Here is a 20710-nt window from a genome sequence, read left to right on the forward strand (position 1 = left end):
TGGTGTTGATGAACTGATGAGAGGCTGTTAGAGGGGGGAGGGGTTGGAGTTGGGGGTGCACAGGTAGACTAATGAATGATGTGTGGGGGAAGGGGATCCTTGAATAATAGGATCGGGGGGTTTTCGTGTCTGCGGTGGTTATGCTAGTGACAGCTTCCATGTAATATGTAAATGTACTATCTTTTGGAGTAAATCCTATATATAACAATGTACAGAATAGACAAAAAAAAAAAGAAAAAAACGAAACAAAGCAACAATTTTATATCGTGTGTTTATGTGCTGCTTATCTGTGCATCCAACAACGCTTAGCTTTTAGCTAATATGTCCCCGTTTGAAAGTAATTGACTCTGATTCTGCTGGTCGCGAGCAAGACAACTGACAATATTAAGTGGGATTTGTACATGCTGAGAACTTAATCCGATGGGAGAGGAGCAATTTGGTGAAATGTGAGCTAACTCGATACAACAAGGCAACACTGTTAGCGCTCAGTGAATGAGGCAAAAACTGCTGAGGCTGGGCAAAAAAGAAAAAAAAAAAATTCCAGCTGGAGAGAGCATGCCACGCTCTGGCACGGTGAGCAAAGACAGGGAAGGAGGAAGCGAGAGGGGCTGAAAGGAAGCTGACGTCAACAAATATAACAACGATAGTGAGCATCCATTTGGTGTGTAAGACGCTAGTGGATTTCACAACTGTGCATCACACCAAACTACTGTTGGATGACACAGGCTGGGAAAGTTGAACTCCACTCTGGCGTGACGCAATGACCAACGGCTAATAGCAATGCTGTTGATAGAGGTACCTCAAACCTTCACCACATCAAAAACAACGACTTTTGGGATCGGGTGCAAGCTTGCCATATTTGTTGCCGGTTGCCAAGCGACTGAACAGGGAGTGGCGTGGCCCGATGCCTTTTCCCCTTTTTTCTGGATGTAAAGTGTAGATTGACAATATGGATGTGTCAACTTAACAAAAAGCCCTGACAACAAGCAGAACCCAAAAAAAGGGAACGGGTTCATCTGACTATAATAGCGCGGCAGGATGTCGGCGAGTTTCGGCTCCTCCCTGAGCTACCGCTACTTGAGGACAGTTTTGAATTGTGCTTCAGGGTTTCTCCATGCTTTTTTTTTTTTACTATAAACCTCCACAACAGTAAAATATCTTGCTCTTCTCACTCTGAAATCACTCCGCCACCGTTTCTCCTATCGAATGTGCCGTCTAACGTCACATGCGCAATAGGTACGAACCCCAGTTTTTTAAAGGTACCAAAACACGATGCAGTGCATTGATTGGTGGACAGAGAACGGTCACTTCCAGAAAAAAGACCACGTTGGTACCTAGATGGAACACGAGAAGGTCGCAATCTAGCTTGTCAAAGTTACATTTCTCTCTCCTCTTTGTTTCTGTTCTGTGTGAAAGGCACTGACAAGGACCATGATGTTGAAGTTGACCTATACAACGTCCAGCTTCCGAGGTAATATCGGATACGTAAGGGAAGCCTCTTTCCCTCTGCCGCTCTTCTCTGTTAAACGTACTGACACAGAACGGAGGGTTGAAGCGAGAACGGCGGCTGTGTGAAATGGAAAAAGGGAAAGCCGGACCGGGGTGTGAAGTTGTGAACTGCTAAATTGATCTTGTTAAAATGACTCTCCTCCTAATCCTAGTTTACGGAGACGTTCCACATAGATCAGCTTCAAAAAGTCTCCTCACCGAGCTAAACTCTCCAGAATTTAGACGCTTTGTCACCAGCTCCATTTACCACCCACCAATATGAAATGTACTCCTCTGAGTGGGAGACACAGGCTAATAAATCTCAGATACACCAAGTTTGCGTAAATTCCGCGAGAAAGGGGATTAAGACCTCTGCTATCTACAACAAAGCAGGTGGCATTTGGCAGTAAAAGAGACATCTAGAGGATGAGGGGGAAGCAAGGGGGTGGGAGGGGTTATCTTCGTACGTCCCTGCACCTGAGTCAACACAGCTCTCGCAAACAAATTGAAGCCGAGACAGAGGACAATGCACCGCGGCGGCGAGGAACTCTCGGTGAGAATGTCGCAGACAAACGCCATCCGACTGGAAAGACCTGAACGCAAATCGACGCCGCGGTTGCAAACTCAATGAGGTGTTCTTCACCCACTGATGCCAGCGTTGCCAAGTTTTCAAGGAAGGGGAACATGAGGACACCCACATGCCTGCCACCCTTCTTCCTCTTCAGCACACATCTGCCGCTTTTGTTTCGTTTGCACGTTCACAGGCATTCTCAGGGCGTGGTGGTCAGGTGCAGCCAAATGGCACGCACCAACGCCCAAGATCATTGACACTTGTTCTACCAAGTTGTGTGCTGCACAACAGTTGTTTATAATAAAGCCTGTGTTGGGTTTCTGCCTTCCAGATGTCATTTGAACATGATCCCACGACTTTCACTCACAGTCGCTATGCACTTGTACTAGCTAGCGACGGGCCTTTGTCACAATACGCAGTGGCTCATTCTCTCACTTTTCTTTTGTGGCTAAGCAAATAGCACCTAGTGATTCTTAATTCGTCCATCGGGTCTTCTCGACAAACTCTCCTCCTGACAATTCCAGCCGCTTTATGACATTCACAGCTCGGGCTCTCAACGAAGGCAATGTACATATTTTCCTGCAATTGACCTAGTGTAACTTTTTTTTTTCCCAGGAACAGAGATAATGCAGTCTTCGACAAACCAAATGAGTGTGGTTTTGCTTACAAATCTTCTGAGTCTACAGGGGGCAAAGTTTCTAACCAAAGGTTTTTCAACCACACTTTTATGGTTCTGTTGTGAAACTCAACTCAGCAACTGTAAGTCTCGGTTCGACGCTTCACCAAACGGCTCCGCCATTAGCATGCGGGCCAGCTTTTTCAAGACGTCTTGGGACTAAAACAAAAGTGGATGATGTTGGATCCAGGTCAGTGGGTCCATTTCCAGGTCGAGAGCACACACACACACACACACACGCGTTCACACACTCTTGCTTATTGTCGGGCTGTCGTCTTCGCTGAATGGAGCCTGGCCTCTCGGTGCATTAGTGTCCCGCATGTGCTCAATGTGACGCAGACACTGAGTGCGGGGCCTTAGGGTGGCGGGGACAAAGGCAACGTGACCCGATAGACACAAACATGAAAATAAGCTTAACACTCTCGTGCCTAAAAGGCAAACTACATGGCAGTATGAAGCAACACAATCAAGAATGGAAAGCCAACACGGCACAGTGAGCCTTCATCAGAGCCTTTGGAGAGCAGCGCCTCGCATCACTTCCAGGTCAACAGGCGGGAGTGCTAAGAGGAGACCAAAGTCCCTTTCACACATACAGTTTCAGCAAAATTGCTGCATCGATGACACTCGATCGGGGCATCTATTTGCCTGTTTTTACACAGAAGTCCTGCTCCCAGTTTCCCGCTAGCTCTTCCACGCAGTTGCCCGTGTGCATCGTTTATGCCTCTGATGCTACATCCAAACCTGGAAAATAGCTGTGTCGTTCACCTTCCAAAATGTACATGTGTGGCGCAGGTAATATTGTTGTCCTCTTGGGGTCGCCGGCCTCATTTTCCACTCGATAATATCTGTGACTTTGAGTGTGTGAGGCTTTAAAAGGGTGGGGGCTTAGTCTGGTGAGTGACGTGGGAGTCAGCAAACGAGAGTGTAGAGTTGGCTGTTGTGAGTGCAAGTTAGCGACTGGCTGTTAACTGGCTAACCGTTAGCTTGTCGGCATGTTGAGCGTTTTAATGAATGTGATAATTCATTAATTAATTAGTTATCCTTGACCACTTGTGGGGGCATTAGAATCCAACACATTCTAACAAGCTCCCAGCTTTCACACAGCCATCGTTTCACCGTCCGAGAGTAGCTAGCAAAATGGGAAATTAACGGGGCAACTTTCTCTTTCCACGTCGATACTTTTCACACAGAACAGTGACGACGGTGAAATAGCAAAGATGGGAGGAGTGAGTGTGAAACTTCACCGTGGGCCCGGCAGATACTACCTCTGAAACCGAGAAATTTGCAGAAATTTCCTCCCCCACTTAGTTGACATGTTCCGCAAAATACACAAGTTTGTGGGATCTTTACATGCAATAATCATAATCAGCGTCACAGTTATGAAAATTAGGCTTCAAAAGATGAAAGTAGAACACACACACACACTGTTGACAAACAAGAGCATCAGCTAGCATAAGGACACACGTGTGCGCTGTAAGGCGACACTGTTAAAAATAATGAGAGTGGACACGGCAGGGCTGTCACGCTGACAGAGTGATGGAAAAAAAAAATGGAGGAAGGAAGGAAGGAAGGCACAGAGAAGGGAAAACTCCACAGTCATCAGGAGCAGACAAAAGGGAGGAAATGAACGAGGGAAGGCACCCCTCCGCCCCTCCCAGTTCCATCACTCCTCATGTCAAGTCATGCGGCGCGCAAGCGGGATGACAACCTGCGCAACCGGACCGGTCGCATCGCCAACCGACGGGCACACGCGCGAGCGTTCATGTCAACTTCCATCAGGCGAGTGTTGCGCAATACTGTACTTCTCCCAGACACAACTTGGAGGAACGTGTTAAGAGCAGGTGGAGTTGTTCCCGCCTCTATTTATCTATCTATCATAACAGTTTTAACAGTATCTATGTATCTACACTCAAAGTATTAAAACACAGCTACATGTATACCTGTCTAGCTATGTCTGCCCGTCTACAATAATGAACATAATAATGAACATACAGTAGAAACATTCCAGCGCATCACTGCCACCGACTGTCAGTTCTGCTAAGCATGCTATCTCGAGGACGCACACACAAACGCTGCCTGATTGCATGTGTGTAGATGTGCGCACGGTGGTTGGGGGGGGTTCCTTTATACGTAAGCCTTGTATTTGATTAGCAGCATAAAAAAAAAAAAAAAAAAAAAGAGGCAAGAACACGAAAGGCCGGAAAGACGAGCTCATTGTCCTCTGTCAATATGACACATTTGCAATAAAGACTATTTATACTTTGTAATACCGTACACCTTTCATTAGTGCTGTTTTCATTTGGAGGCATCACTTCACCGCACGCACGATGCGTTCAAGGACTGCTGACTTGCGTGATTTGTGTTAGTAGCAAACGTGTTTAACGAGCGTCTCCGCCGTACCAGCAAGTGCCTATTGTAACATAAAACAAACCGACGGATCATTGATGGGTTATTGATCTGCAAAGAGGCAAAAGTACCCCAAGGCTCCGTCCTCCGTGTCGGCTTAAACAAGCTCGTCTACTGTAGTCATACACAATATAGGTGACTTGGCAGCAGGGGCAGAGTATCAAAGTGGGTCACTCACAACACACACATTTACACACACGCCACAGGGCTTGCCTCCGCGAGGCCCATCCCCCCCCTTTCCACACACACGCACTATATTAGCTTTACTGTACGCACACAGAGCGCATGGTTGTGTGACTGCGCACACACCCACCCACCCACCCACCCACACACACACACACGCTCGTACACATTGACAGGGATAATCAGAGTGTACGAGATAATGGCTTCTTTGCCTCCGTTCTGCAGCCCCGGGCCTCGGCTAAGTCTAAAAACAAAGTACACACATTGCTGCACACTTTTAGACACACGCGCGCGCGCGCACACACACACACAGACATAGCAGTTTTATCCGCCACTAGAAATCCTTTCATGGGTCACCTCTTTTGAAACACACCGTCGCAAAGCGACCAGGAAGTGACACATTTACTATACGAACACACTACATAGTGTGTGGGGAAAAATAAACAGCACATATTTACTCTATTAGATGTTTTATACATAATATACTGTCAAATGTGTCAAATCAAATACTAGGATTTATTGACATAACAATTGTTGAAGAGTGAGTTTTGGGGACTTTTTGCATGGAATGCTGAAAGAAAAAAAACGGTATCGAAAACCTTATCCAGTAGTGCACCGAGATGTGAGACGATGATATTGATGATTCCGTATTTAATTAAAAACAGACATTAATGACATAATAACATAGACCGCAAAGAACTCAGCAGTTTTTGCCATACTTGTTGCTCCAATTCAGTGGACATTGTGCTGCTCCTTCTGGACTCCTCATTCCTCAGTAAGTCACACTATCATTAGTCGCTCTTTGCAGAGGATAAAGCATATATGCCTGTGAGTATTGTTGTATCCGTCTACATGTGTTGTTTCACGATTAATGTTTAAAGATCCATTGCTGACAGGGTTATACCAAACATGCTAGTCATTAGCTATCTATGGCGTTTCACATTATGCGCTAGCATTAAGCTAGCGGATGATATGCACTCGTTTTAAATACATAACGTGTAATTGTTTTATGTTTTGATTGACAGTAAACGTCAACTGGGAGTGGTAATAAACTACTTGAAGTCTGTTTTTGGAATGGCTCACTAAATGTACGCGCCAAACTGATGCTTGTTGTTAAGTGAGTTGAGTCACTGCTACAAAACAGCACTTGCAAGTTAGCCAAAAAAATAAATAAATGATGCACTAGGATTTATCAACACATTTTCAGTTCATTTCTATGTTTAGAAATAGTCTGCTTCCTTTTGTTTGTGCCAAAACACATCTTAACTCTCCATCCTGAGCATAATTGAGCTTTCGACTGGCACGACTGTAGTAATACACTGTAAAACGTGTCAAGTACTAGGATTTAACTGACACATGTTTGGGACTTTTTGCAGAGAGAGACAGGAGCGGGGGCACAAGAGGTGAAAATGTGTCTGAAATCTTCAACTTGTCTTTCTCCTCATGCCAAATGAATTTTAATCCATTTAATTCACCAATTTGAGCATAACTGAGCTTTGTACTGGCGCTAGAACATGCAAAGTGCATCAGGAGGGATGTCAGTCAGTCATGCTGGCGGTTAGTTGTTATCGTACTCAGCATGTGTGTGTGTGTGTGTGTGTGCGCCACTTTTGAACATGAATGATTGATAAACGCTTGGCCCACTGAGCATGCATGTAAATAAATGAGTAGTGGCACTCGTGCCTTCACGTCAGGATTATTCCCCCCCCCACGCACATACACACACGTGGGCTCATGCCGCCAGCCCCCCACCCGCTGCCCAACACACACACACACACACACACATGGGTCAAAATCCCTCCCAAAAAGATGTTGGGAATAAAATGAAAAAGCATGCAGCTGTACCTCGGTGCAGCGGTTCCTCAAGACGGGAGAATCCAGGCGTTAGTCCCGCACACATCAAAGCGCACACATGCTGCCTCCTTGCACGCCCAGACCAGACTGAAAGCTCTGTGTGGAGAGAAAGAGAGAGGGGTGTGTGTGTGTGCGTGTGTGCGCGCGTGTGTACGAGAGCCCGCCTACCCACACACACTCGCACACTCCTCCCTCAATTCGCAGTGGACTGCCAACATGCGTGTGTGTCTGTCCTCCCTTTAATTGCAGCTCATTGGCCTCAAGAGGGAACACAAACACACACTTTTTTTTTTTTTTTTTTGCTTCATTTTACAAAAAGTTGTGTACGGCAGTTTTTACCCAACCTCTTTTGAGCCAAGGCACACTTTTTACATTGGAATATTTTCATGGCTCACCACCAAACAAAAATCTCACAAACAGTACAGCGGTGCCTTGAGTTGTGAGTTGTACTTTCTAAAATCCTACAGCAAGGAAAAAAATATTCATCTTTAACCCTTTCATGCAAAGTGGTCACTACAGTGGACAGCCATTTAAAAGTTGCTTTCGCCTATATTAATGAAACTAAAAAATATATTTTAAATAATAACATTAAATCATAATTATTGCATGAAAGGGTTGAAAATATTTTTTTTAAATTTAGATTAATTAAAATTGGCGAAAGCAACTTTTAAATAGCTGTCCACTGTAGTGACCACTACGCAAGAAAGGGTTAATGACTATGCAACATGAAAAAAAAAATCTGTTTTGATTTAGCAAGAAGAAATTTGGTAGGCATGTCGATCATGAGTGGACCCGCAAAAAGTCCGCCATTTGGCTTCAGAGCAACCATTTTAGGCTCGTTTTGGGGTTCATCAACCAATCATGTCTTGTATACAAGACAGATTATTTATTATTTTATTGGCGGTCTAAACCCGACTCGATGACGGCTAAGCGGGTAAAAAAGTGAGGCGGTCACTGCGAGAGAAGAAAAAGCACCTGAGACAAACAGATATTACGTAGCAAGCTGCCGATCTTCATTCGCTTTGCCAGCCGCACTCAGGACACCAAACGTCTGCATGGAACGTTTCGACGGAGAAAACGTGGCGGCCTCGAAGTGCAGGGGAGCACAGTTGCTTTCGACACTTTTGCTCAAACACAGCCAGCGTTTCATCCAACACGTACGCTTGTGCTTTCCCCTAACACGACCCTCCGCGGGGGGGCCGGCTGTAACAGGAAGTGGGCGATCGAGCGGGATGAAGCGGGGCTTAGATGAGCGCTTCTCACAGCACTATCCAAACACAGCGTTATTGGCTTGTAATGGAATTACGCGAGGAGCGGCGTGGAAGCCATTTACTGGATTAAAGGTCGCGATGGCGTGCCGTGACAAGCTGCGGCCCTAAGGGCACAGGTGGAGTATCGTTATGTAAGAGCGGACGCCGGGCAGACGTGACGACGTTGTTCTCATCGCATTGTTTGTGATTTTCAGCCTATTGCGCCGCACCTGAGACCATCGGCCGCCAGTGCCACTTGCTTCCCAGCGGGTTGTCGTTTCATTGCGTAATGCTGGATGACTGCCACTTCTCTAACTTTTAGATTAGTTCAAGTTGAAATAAAAATGATCTTAAATAAAAGTGATCTGTGAAAAAAAAAAAAAAAAAAACGGCGCCGCTTGGCTGGATTAACAAACTACGGCGCCTGAGGATAAACGACCGGAGGCAGAAGACATGATTGACAAGGTGCCAATCATTTGCCATGCATTCGCGCTAACCTGTTATCTTGGAACTTTGCTGAAACTATCGTGGAATTTCCCCCTACGGAAAATAGAAAAAAGCCCATTCCTCAGTTGCCTACAAATGGCCATAAAACTAGCAAAAAGAATCAGAGCAAACGGACCTCTGGCACCTGACAGGATTAGAATTAGCAACATATCTGTTTGATGGGTTCATCGCCACTTTTTGGTTTTTGATTGACATTTGTACATTCCAAAAATAAAACTTCAAACCGATAACATTTCATCGTATAGTAACACACCATTATGAAGAATACATGGAGTCACGGTTTGTTTTTTTTTCTTCCTACTATGCGCAGTGGACTTCTTTGGACTGTGGTTTCTTTCTCGTCATTCTGTTTATCCCGAAATGTGTCGTTACAATTACAGTAACTACATATCTACGTTGTGCGTGAACATGAGCAATCGTGCCGGGTTACAGGCGCAGTGGGAGGCGTCAATAAAGGCAGTGGACTATCCGGTCACCCACTTTCTTCCTCATCTTTGCCAGATAAAATCCTAATCAGCCGCCAATGCGGGTAGGCTGTGCGGCATAATGTGTGCATTTATATACTGCGGGGCCAAGCAAGACAACACACATGCGCGCTTGCCTTCTCCTATGACACGCCGGCTTGCCGAGTTCCGCTTTTGCCCCGGGTCATGTCAGCTAATCCCTGTCTGGCCAACTTATATTTTCCATTAGGGAGGGACACCGCCTTGCATTCTAATGTGGAGGCAATAATACAGACACCGCATTGCTCGTTCTTAGCGACGGACGACGTTGCCGCCCAAAGCTGCGCCGGGTGGCAGGAAAGAAAGTCCTGTACGATACCTGGAACTGGAGGTTCAAGAGTTGAGGATCTTTGGGAATGTTTACGTGACAACAATCAGGGGGAAACATCTTTCAAAGAGCGAAGAAGCGGCCCGGAGAGAATTTGGACGGATGCGAGGATAGGCCGATGTAACGACAGGCTAGCGCTTTGACGTTTTCAAACAGTGCGTCAGGCTGTAAACCAACAACCTTTCTTTGTTTGCAGTTAAAAGCGTGTCACGGAAACGTTGCTTTATATTAAGATGAACTATGTTAGGCCTGCCAAGGCCGCTGAGCCATTTCACCAGATGACCTCCCAGGGAGCGATGGCCAATGAGCCAATGAAAGAAGATGAAACATTTACTAGCGCTAGCAGCTCAACGGGGCTTATTCCACAAGCCTGACGGCTCTTAATATTTCACCTGCTATTACGGCACATAAATTACAAGTCGTCGATTTACAACAATGTAGTGTTCCGATGTATTCAATCTTCTATTGGGGTAAATCTGAGCGACGCTTAGGGTTAGTCGATGTTCCTTAGCGAGTGAGAAGCAGCAGCAGTAGGGAATTAGGAAAAACAAAGCTGTTGGCAAATTTAATTCATGTTATTCTTTATGGTGGTGTCAAAACATCAACTAAATATTAAAAGAAAAATATGCAACTTATATAAAAAAAAATTAAAAAAAACTGTATTAACTGTATTGTTGCCACATTTCCGCCAAAACATCTTTGAGCTCTTTGTACTTCCTGGAACTTTAAAAATAAACAAAAAAGCTATTAAGGTTCAGGGCGACAGACCCCACCTTGAAAGTTACTGTGCACCCCCACCCCCTCCCAATAATGGACTTCTACTGGCCTTGATAAATTACATGGGATGTAATTTTAGACAACAGTTCCGACAGTCCAAACAAAAATCCGAGTTCTGGGGTAAAGTTTCTGCGGTGTCTTATTAGAGGCTGTGACTTGAAATAAAAAAATAAAAGCACCATATGTGATGTACCAGCTGCTCTTTTTGCAAACATTATGCTAACCTACCATCGCATGCTTCTTAGCACAAGGTCATACAACACACACACACACACACACACACACACACACACACGTCTGCAGCCCGCAGTAACTCATGAATATTCACGAGGAGACGCTTAGCTCATTAAAAGACTTCCGCTAACCAGGAATGCTGCAACCAGACGAGAACAATTGAGGAACTAATTTTAATCACGTGTTCCGTACAAACACTGGTCGATTTTGATATTTTCTGAAAAAAATCGATATAATTGTTCTGTACCCACATTGTTATTTTAGGCATTATTAACCAACTTTAAATGTTGAAAATGTGTTGGAACAAATCAAAATCTACACTTCTGGGCAATTAAACTGCCTGAGCAGTGTCATAAAAACTCAGAACACTGGCTTTTTTATTTTTTGATTTCCTAACAGGTAGTGATTTTAAAAATGCAAGGATTTCCGTCCGACACCAACGATATAATTGATCGCTAATGAGGTGTTAACCACCTCAACCGCCAGCTACACGAATGAGGATTTTTTCTTTTTTTCTTCTTCACCCAGCTCTGAAAAACAACACGACAACTCGGCGCACTGCTCGGACGATCCAGCGGCGAAAGAACATGGAAGAGGCGGGATGAGCGGGAATGTTAGCTTTCGCCCTCAATTAACTTGCGGCTCTCCTCATTGCTCCACTTTCTGACAAATTTGCTCTCTAAAGACGTTTACAAGGAGTGTCGGCAAAAGTGCGCATGTGTGTGGTCAGTATCTGGGCCTAGACGAGTGACACAGATAAAACTCCACCGCGAGAGCGCGAAACGCACGCGCGCACACTGACCTCGTCACAAACACGCTGCCTCACTAACACACATCGGTGCTCCACATATAAACCCAATGGCCCGGCAGCATCCCAACATCTACTCGCAAGCGCTAATTAAAGTCAAAGGATCTGAACTGGTGTCGCGCACAAAAGAAATGTGCCATTTTCAAACGTGAATACACTTAACGACGTGCGAAAAAGCTGCATTTCGGCAGCAGCAAATGAGACAACAGACTTAATCATCATGGCACCTATGTCCGCCTCGAGCGCAAACTGAGGCGGCGTGTGACGCCTGCATGCGCCGAGAGCATTTCAAAGCCCGTTCTTCAAGGAACACGTCGTGAGTGAAGTCGAATCCAACATCAGAATTAATACGGTAATCAAATTAAACTTGTCGCTTGTTTACCTGCATCGACCACAAACTGTGACAGCTTTCAGGCAAACGAATAACGTCACTGAACGAATCACGTCATCATATGTCTGGATCGAGCGGAAAACAGGATGGGGGAATGCAAAAAGTGCGTTACTGGAGAAGGGACGGCAAGTAAAAAAAATATGTATATTCATGTCACAAATCGAATCATGAAAAGTGCATTACAAAAGGGCATTGTTAGGAAACACCAGAATTTATCTTGTCACTTGTTACAAAATGGAGGCGGACAAGAGAGCTGCATGCACAAATTGCATTTCAGAGCGCACGGCGAATGAACAGTTTGGAAAAGGCCAGTATTAATCAAAATGAATAAGGCCACAAAATTCATGATGCCACTGGACCCCATTAGACAACATGTCAAGAACGCAAGTAAATCAACTATTTCAACCTAATGCAACATATGATTCAAGGATACGCATGTCCTTTTCTTTTTTTTTTTGGAAAACTCTACATTCAAACTTATTCACAATAGTAATTATATTTCAGCATTAAAAATGTCATTTGGGGTTAAAGAACTTGGACATACTGCTACACAGTATTCACAGTGATTATGTGATTGCCAATGCTGTTAATTGAAGGCAGGAGCTTGGGTTGCTCCTCTAATATGTTTGATAAGCGTTGTATATTCTAATTTGATCGGGCATAAATCTTGAACAAATATGATTATTTCTGCCAGTACTCCACATTAGCTAACCGTTTCCGAGTCAAACGGCACAAGAGTCACAAGTGGGCCTTCTTAGTCGCCCACTCGTGTCTCATCTCATCGCTAGCTCGGTGGAACGCGAGGGCAGCTTTGTGTCTCGTCCATTTCCGCTGCGAGTTGACGGCGAAGATGGCGGGGGGGGGATGGGGGGGATGGCGGAGGAAAGTCTCGGGTGACGAGATGGCTTGGTGGGAAAAAGGGGCAGCGTTCTCCCCGCAGATGTCGGATGACCGAGACGGACGCTCCCGAAGGATTGAGGCTTAGCGCTGACCGCCCACGGACATGTGCACGCGCGCATGTGCACACTTTTGATTGTCAGACAATATTCGTTTGCAAATGAGAAATAAAAGAATAACAATATCATTTTTCCTCAGTTATTTTCTCATACAGATTTTCTCACAGGATCACGACTTTTTCTGAAAGCATTTTTTTGCCGTAACATTATGACATTTTGGTCGTAGCTTTATGACTTTATTCTCAAAGCGTTAGAAACTTCTTACCGAAATATGACTTTTTCAACATAGAGGTACAACTTTTTGTCTTATTGTTTTACGATTTTTTTTTCTCATAGCATTACGGCATCTGTCCGGAACCACTATGACTATGACTTTTTCCATAGCATTAGAACTTTGGTTTACAACTGTGTGCATGGGTGGAGATTTCTTTTTTTTTTAATATCTTCATAGACGGGTGCAATTACAAACGGGTGTCTGCGCCGTTGTGGGAGTGAACGCAGCCAACTTGCTTCCCGGCCAAACGTAGCGGCTCCTGTCTACATGGCGGAGGCAGTACAGATTCACTTCGCTGGAGTCCATGCAGTAGATTTATTTGTCATCAAAATGATGTGTATCTACTATCACATCTATCTACAGTACTATCCACTGTATCTACAATGGCAAGAAAGGAGCACTGGGAAGCAGCAGAACACTTTACACTGGAGCGATACATGTCACGCACACACGCGACAGACTCAATGGGAAAAAAAGTGGCTGCACAGAGAATCCCACCCCGCATTAGGAGAAAGAACAAAAAAAAAAAAAAAAAACACACCAAGAGATAAAAATAATGCACAAACAAAACAAAGTGACTTCCGCTCTTCATTTTTCATGCTCGCCACTTCCTTCTGCACTAAATATTTGCTTTGGAAACATGCGAGCGAGTGGGGGCTGGAGGGGATCCATTTACATAACGGAACTCCCTGCAGGGAAAAGCCTCAGCCACCTGACTCATGGGAACAAAAGACGCTGGCTACGGAAGTACCTACAGTGTGTGTATGAAATAACTTGCTGGGAATGAATGGAAATACCACTAACCTATTCCAGCATTCCCCAAAAAACAAAACAAAATTGTAATTTGTTTTTTTTTTTATGGTTTGTTTTGTTTTTCTCTTTTTTTTTTTTTGCTTCAATGGAAATTGTGCTGCAAGTATTTTTGTCATGCATTCAGTGAAAAGTCACGCATGCTTGACAAATTTCCCTCACTTGATCGATTCCCGCCGGAGTCGGACATCCAAAGCATCCCCGGAATGCCGCTCCAGGTAACCGCCTGCACCCGTTGTCATGGCGATCGGCATGCCGAGCATCCTGGAGAGAGAAACAACAACAGGTCGTGAGCGAAATGGAGGGCAGAGCGTCACGTGATAAGATAAGTGGCGGTCCCATTTAGGAGAAGTCTTGAAGCTCCACTTTCACATGAGACTCAGCTCAGGGTTCAGAGGTCAGGTCACAGTGTCCTCGTAATTAGTCTGTCTGCTGAGGACCATTTATGACCTCTCACCCCTGACATTTTCAGTCTGGAGAGTATCTTCCAAATTTAGTTCTGGGGTCAATTATCAGGGCGGAAGGAAGATAGTGTAATCTCCGCCCTTATAGTCCGCTGTATAAAAAAAAAAAAAAAAAAAAAAGTTGGGTGAACTCAAAATTTCAGGGCAACAAACTTCACTAAAATTTTAAATTGGGCAATTCAACTCAATATTTTATGCTATGCTGTATAAGAGTTTACTCAACTGTTGTACCTCGGTCTGGCCAACCTAAAGGAAAAAGTAAAAACTCAGCAAATGAATTGTTTTGTAGCACACAACTTTCTTGCTTTGTTGTGTTAACTGACATTGTTGCCATAAATGTCAATAATTTAGGTTTCAGAGTTGTTCCGATCTTTAAGCCCCAAAAAATACAAGATGAGTTTTGCACAGTGTAACGACTACAACTGTTGTTGTGACGTTTGCCACAAAAGTGATGTTTTGCAGGTACTGCCAAATTGCTGATATGATTTGAACAACATTTTTTTTCAACTTTTAAGGCATAATTTAGGTAAACAGAGTAAGTCTGCTGGCTCCCAGGCCAGTCGAGAAGCCTCTCAGAATGCCACCGCTCCGGTTCTCGTCCAGACTTTCACAATAAAAGCATGTCAGAGAGCCACGCATTCCTCAAGCCTTTTCCAGACTTACGTAACTGCCATTACCACCTCCGTGTGGAAGCGGGTGATGAATATCAGGCGAGAGCGTGACTTTTACCTCTTTCTCTCTAATATGGTGGAGGTCAGTCGGATGATTTCTCATTTGCAAATAATGGAATACTGTACTCTTTCTTTACATTCCATTAAACACTTTTAGGCCTCCTGAGGCCTTGCTCTTAAAACTCCATTATTCATAACCTCCGCATGTAAGTCTATTTATAACAGCTTTTACCATCTGTCAGTCAGTCTGCAAAGCCACTTCTCAACTGTGCAAGATGAGCAGCAAGCTGCTGACTTATTCTCGTAACATTAATTACCATCATACATATTTTTTTGCCCTCTTGCAACATTACAACTTTTTCACATAAATTCATGTCATTTTTGTCAGAACATGATTTCATTGTTATGTTGTAATGTTAGGACCCTTTTCTTGCCTTAGCACAAGGAACTAAAAACTGTGTTATGTTATGTTACACTGACTCTGTTATTTTCCATCCCACATGTCACCAAGGATCCTTCAAGTTCTTCATAACACGGAGAAAGCAGATTATTGTCCGGACAATTCCCGTAGAAAAGGACAGAAAAACAATCACAAACAATCATACACGTCAACCCAGAAATGAGTCAACTATGCATGTGTGTGTAGGGCACAGCTGTTCACTGTAATAAGCAGTAGAAGATCCAATTCCCGCATCCAAAACATGCAATCATAAAAACGTATTCATATTTCAGTAGCTCCGCGCTCTCATCTGACAGCTCTGTGAGTGTGAGATGTTCATGAAATGTTTTCATCTGTGCGCAACAGCCATCAATATTTTACACTGAATAATTGCCATCAATATTTGAGTGTGTGTGTACATTTGAACTCACCGATTCTCTCTTGCTAAGCAAACAGCTTCATGCATTTGGATGGGGGGTCTCCATGATGTAACAGTGAAGGTGCTGTGCAAGTCAACACCACCACCATCTAGTGGAAGACACAGTCTGGTGCAGAATTGCAAACATTGGAATCGCATCTCAAGCAAGGGATAGAAAACAATGTGGAGGTCAAATTCAAATTAAAATAGCACCTGTCTCAATTAAAACTTCCAAGTCCCTTCAAATAAAAACTACAGAGTGGAGCCCAGCTTCACGAGGGGTAAAGGGACCAGGGTCAACCGCAAATAGCTAACCACGTTGAGCCGTACATGTCACAATTTCACATTTTACGATTCACAGGTTATTTCTACCATACCTCGTTTCATCACGGCTAACGCTAGGATGGATGTTAGCCAACGAGCTAGCAAATCCTGCGGATTACAATTCGAAGGTATTACAATTCCTTTTAGGGAAAACGACTAAATGGTCGATATGTTGACATCACTTGTCAAAATGGATAATTTTATGTAACAGTTCAATTAACACCCATTTTCCAAACTAGGGCAGCGTTGTAGCGTCACAGTTGATGCTAGTCAAAGGTTAGCCAATTAACAATTTAAGCACGTCCGTTTCAATTGGCGGTTCGTTGTGGCATAAACCGTAAACAGCGTAAAAAAAAATAATTAAAAAAAAAGGCTAGATGGTTTATTTCGTCCTTACCTTGGGTCGATGTTGCAGAGTTTATAACAACGCCAGCCTAAGGTAACTACTAAGTAGAAGTCATGATTCGTGTATGTGCGCGCGCAAATAGTGACTCATGTCATTTAAAAAAAACATTTACCTGTCGAAGCTCTGACACTCGGCTGAGTACTTATTGGTCCTTTCTGGGGGGGGACATTTGTATATAATTTTTCCCATTGCTCATCGCTGCAGGAAAATAAATAAATTGTACAGTAATAAAATTCACATCAGCTGTTCATGTTTGTTGGTCTTCAAAACAAAATTGTAACCTCACAAAAAAAAAAAAAAAAAAAAAAAAAACAAGCATGAAGATGAACACTTTATTCAATCTTTGTTGTATGTCAGTTTACAACAACGTCTTTTTGGGGTCCAAGCAGACAATAGCATACACGCTGGCTCACTAAATGGTAAAAAAAAAAAAAAAAAAAAAGACACCAAGTAGCTCAGTTGTTATTTAAGTGCTTTAAGCTTCCATGTTTTCTGCAGTGGTGTTTTTACTGGGTGATCCCGATGACGCCGCAAGCCAGACGTCCGCCGGCGTTGCCCGTCTTTAAACTCTCTTCATTGCTACCTCTGCCCAAGTCGTCGGCCTTCTCGTGGATCTGAAACGCAGGGCATTTACTGCCAACTCAAATCAAGTTCTGTGGAGGAGAGCAGAAGGTAAGACTACTTACCACCATGGTTCGGCCAATGATTGAGTGTGGGCCGGTGAGGGAGATCACGCTGTCTGTGATGTTGATTTTGGCCACCTTATCGGCACCTGCAGTCACGTTGCCCAGGTCGCCGACATGCCTGTTCAAGCAATTCAAAAGACAAAACTCAGTCAAGCAATGAATGGCAAAACAATTAGCAGATAATGTAATTACTCCAGACACGACTACTGCTGTTGCCTGCCTAGAAACGCTGCAACAAAAAAATCAAAAAGTAAACAGAAAGGTAGTGAAGGTACAATTAACTCAAATCCAACAAATACTGTAGTCAGCCACCATTTAAATAAAAACATGGAAGAAAGTCAATCACGCCGATTGACAGGACAAGAGCAGAGGGTGCACTACATCCAGACCCAACTACTAATAATCAGCTGCCTAAATGGATAAGCCACAAAAATTGTACAGCTGACGTATCAAATACAAATCACTAAAGCGGTTGACAAGGAAATCAGCAGAGAGCGCAATACATCCAGACCCCACAACACATAAAAAAAATGGAAAGTCATGCTAGAGGAAAAGAGAAAAACCAGGGGAGTGATGCTTCAAAGATATTAGTAAGCAAGATCGAAAAATGTGCTAAGTCCAATTTGACCAAATATGGAGTAAAAAGTACAAATACGTGTTAAACGTAACGAGTGCAACTAAAGTCGTCAGAAAAATAAACACAAGTTTAAAGAACTTTTTGTTCTGAGAGAAAAAAAAAAAAAAAAACTGGTCAAGGGCAGTAATAAAGGATTTGTACTGACCCACCACCGTGAACAAGACATACCTGTCTGGATCGGTCGGACCAGCATGATTTTTGTTGAACGGGTTGAAGTGAGGGCCAGCACTGACACACCCTGTCCAAGAAAAACAAGCCATGTCCTCACGTGACATCTCTCATGAGAGGACAATACGCACCCATTGTCCATGATCACCGACCGTTAGTGTTGTCTCCAAAGGAGTGGACGTGGAAACCGTGCTCGCCTGGCGTGAGGCCTTCGATTTGTCCCGTCAGCTTCACAGGGCTGGAGTCGCTCTGACGGGGTCAAGAACAACAGCAACACAAGACCTGTCATGGCCAGATGACAACATACCCCCGCAGACCTAAGAACCTCAGAGGGAGGAGCATTTAGAGGGGGCTATTTATATATTTAAAAAAAGAAAAGGGAAAAGCTTGATGTTTAGTCCTAGTTTGACGAAACTATCATGAGCCAAAGCAAACATGGGTGTCACACCGTACAGCATTCTCATACTAATGGCTGCCAAACACAAATCTAACGAGTGCTGTTAAATTTGTGACTGGATGAGTGATTCAGGAACTGGGAAAGAGGAAGCGAGTGTTTTAAGGCACAACTTTCACTTTCGACCTTCAACCGCACAGGTTTAGTTGAGCAGACTGAGATTTATTTATTTTTTTGCCATGTTTACAGCACTGACCCCCAAACAATAGGCTAGCCTATTTTTTTGGCCACAAATTGAAAACTATGACCAGGTGAGTTTAGGTTAAAAAATAAATTAAAAAAAAAGGAAATAAAAGTGGGAGTCTGCCATTTTATCTTTTAAGAAACCACCACACCAGAGGTAGATCAACCCATCAACATCAGGTGTGACTGACGAGGTGTCAATCATTTGCCGTACACTCTCGGGCACGCCCTGGTTACACTGGTACCCATCCGCAGCCTCACACTGCTCAGTCAACTGGGGCTTCTGGAGCTTTGGTGACTATTTAAAGTTAAAAAAAAAAAAAAAAGCCCTTTCATGTTTGCTAAATACTGGGCAAGACTAGTAAACAGAAGCAACTTAAAAAGGGACCTCAGGCAGCTGAAAGGATTTAGAGGCGACACCATTAGCAAGAGTTTTATGCTCAACGGATGCGTTTACCTCCTATTTTTGAGTTTTAATAGATAGTTCAACTTCAAACCAGCGGTGTTATAGTAACACTATTACAAGTAAGTCATGCTAGCAACATGAGCAGTTGAGGGTAATGTTAATATAGGCAATTAAAAGCATGTTTAGGGGAAGGTATCAAGGTCTCTAACCCCAATTTTGTGCAGTGCTTACAAGAGAGAAACGAAAAGTACCAATCGTATCGCCATACAGCCATATATAAAGGTTGAACCTAAATTATCGACAATACTCGCTATTCGATGGTGTAGCCTGTAAACAGGGCACAGTTTGATACAATCTGGCCGTGACTCAGCGCTTTCACTCTGCGGGGCACACCTTCAAACACTTTATTTTACACAAGTGATCACTTTTTGGGTGGGGGGTTGAGAGAATGCCGTTTTTAAGCGAAAACGCGATTAAAATGTCCGATTTGTGCAACAGGCGAGGAGATGCCTGTCAATCATTAATCCTTCGGCGTGCAAAGGTTAAATGAAGACTAATGATTAAAAAAAAAACAAACAAACGAATTATTTAACATTGTACAGACATCGCAATAATGATCACCCAATCACTTTAAAGCGTTCTACAGATAGATAATTGCACATGTAGTAAAATGACGTACTTTTTGCAAGACGACGACACTGTATATTGAATGAATGGGAAATGTGTTATTAGAAAGAAACTTTAAATTAATTAAACGGAGAGTGTTCGCCATGTAAACTAGCAAAAATGTGTTAGTGAACAAAAACAAAGTGACGTCAAAATGAAGAACTTAAGCTAGCTTAGCACAGGCGCCGATGCACTTAACTTGAACACGACAAAATGCTCTTTTAATTTTCCTTTAACTGTGACGCGAATTACCTGCTGCTCGAAAAACACCGTCCCGGTGGTTTCACCGGTTCCTCTCAGCACACAAACAGCTTTCAGCACCATTTTGTTTTGGGTAGTTTGAAGCATAGACACGGTTGCGTCGTTGCAGGGGAGTCAGCGACAACTGACACACTGACTGAGACAACCAAGCTTTCTACCGTGGCTCTCAATTGGGCGGATGCTCCAAGCAGCCAATCAAAGGCAAAGCGCCGCCAAAACGCTGAAGTCTGGTTGGTCGCCTTGTGGATATGTAAGCGCAACCCGGAAACTGGTGACGTAATGTCAATCAGGCGTTTGAAAAGATAAATTTACGTTTTCATTATTTGCACAATTGTATGTACAAATGTATTTACAAATCATACATTTTGTGTAATTTACTTACCAATATACCCAATTAACCTATGATACCATAAAATTTTATTTGTCAGCTGATGTAATGACGGGTTCCAGTTGTAGTTTAAAAATACGTGGTTATAATTCCAATGTGAATGAAAAACTAATGAGTTATATC

At 43.6% G+C, this 20710-nt stretch overlaps 2 protein-coding genes across 4 annotated transcripts in view; both read right to left on the reverse strand.

Annotated features, from left to right (window-relative positions):
• The window catches only part of LOC147133585 (rho guanine nucleotide exchange factor TIAM1-like), a 49545-nt gene extending 32711 nt beyond the window's left edge, over nt 1–16834 (reverse strand). For 2 of the 3 annotated variants that reach the window (XM_086057023.1, XM_086057020.1), the window contains exons 1-4: nt 16730–16834; nt 16022–16135; nt 14179–14280; nt 7170–7274 (exon numbers count right to left, since the gene is read on the reverse strand). The gene's annotated coding sequence lies outside the window, so the exon portion shown is untranslated. The remainder of the gene's footprint in view (nt 1–7169; nt 7275–14178; nt 14281–16021; nt 16136–16729) is intronic. The other variant, XM_086057021.1, reaches the window with a different exon arrangement.
• A 222-nt stretch (nt 16835–17056) lies between these two features.
• sod1 (superoxide dismutase 1, soluble) lies at nt 17057–20360 on the reverse strand. Its single transcript, XM_086057098.1, has 5 exons — nt 20191–20360; nt 18382–18478; nt 18230–18299; nt 17425–17542; nt 17057–17352 (listed from the first exon to the last, which is right to left on the reverse strand). Exons 1-5 carry the CDS (start codon nt 20284–20286, stop codon nt 17245–17247), a joined length of 489 nt encoding a protein of 162 aa, XP_085913224.1. The 5' UTR covers nt 20287–20360; the 3' UTR covers nt 17057–17244.
• Between the last annotated feature and the right edge of the window lie 350 nt (nt 20361–20710).

This window comes from Filicampus tigris, chromosome 17 (genome assembly GCF_054856515.1).
Source record: "Filicampus tigris isolate MCC_2025a chromosome 17, RoL_Ftig_1.0, whole genome shotgun sequence".
NCBI classification, from domain to species: domain Eukaryota; kingdom Metazoa; phylum Chordata; class Actinopteri; order Syngnathiformes; family Syngnathidae; genus Filicampus; species Filicampus tigris.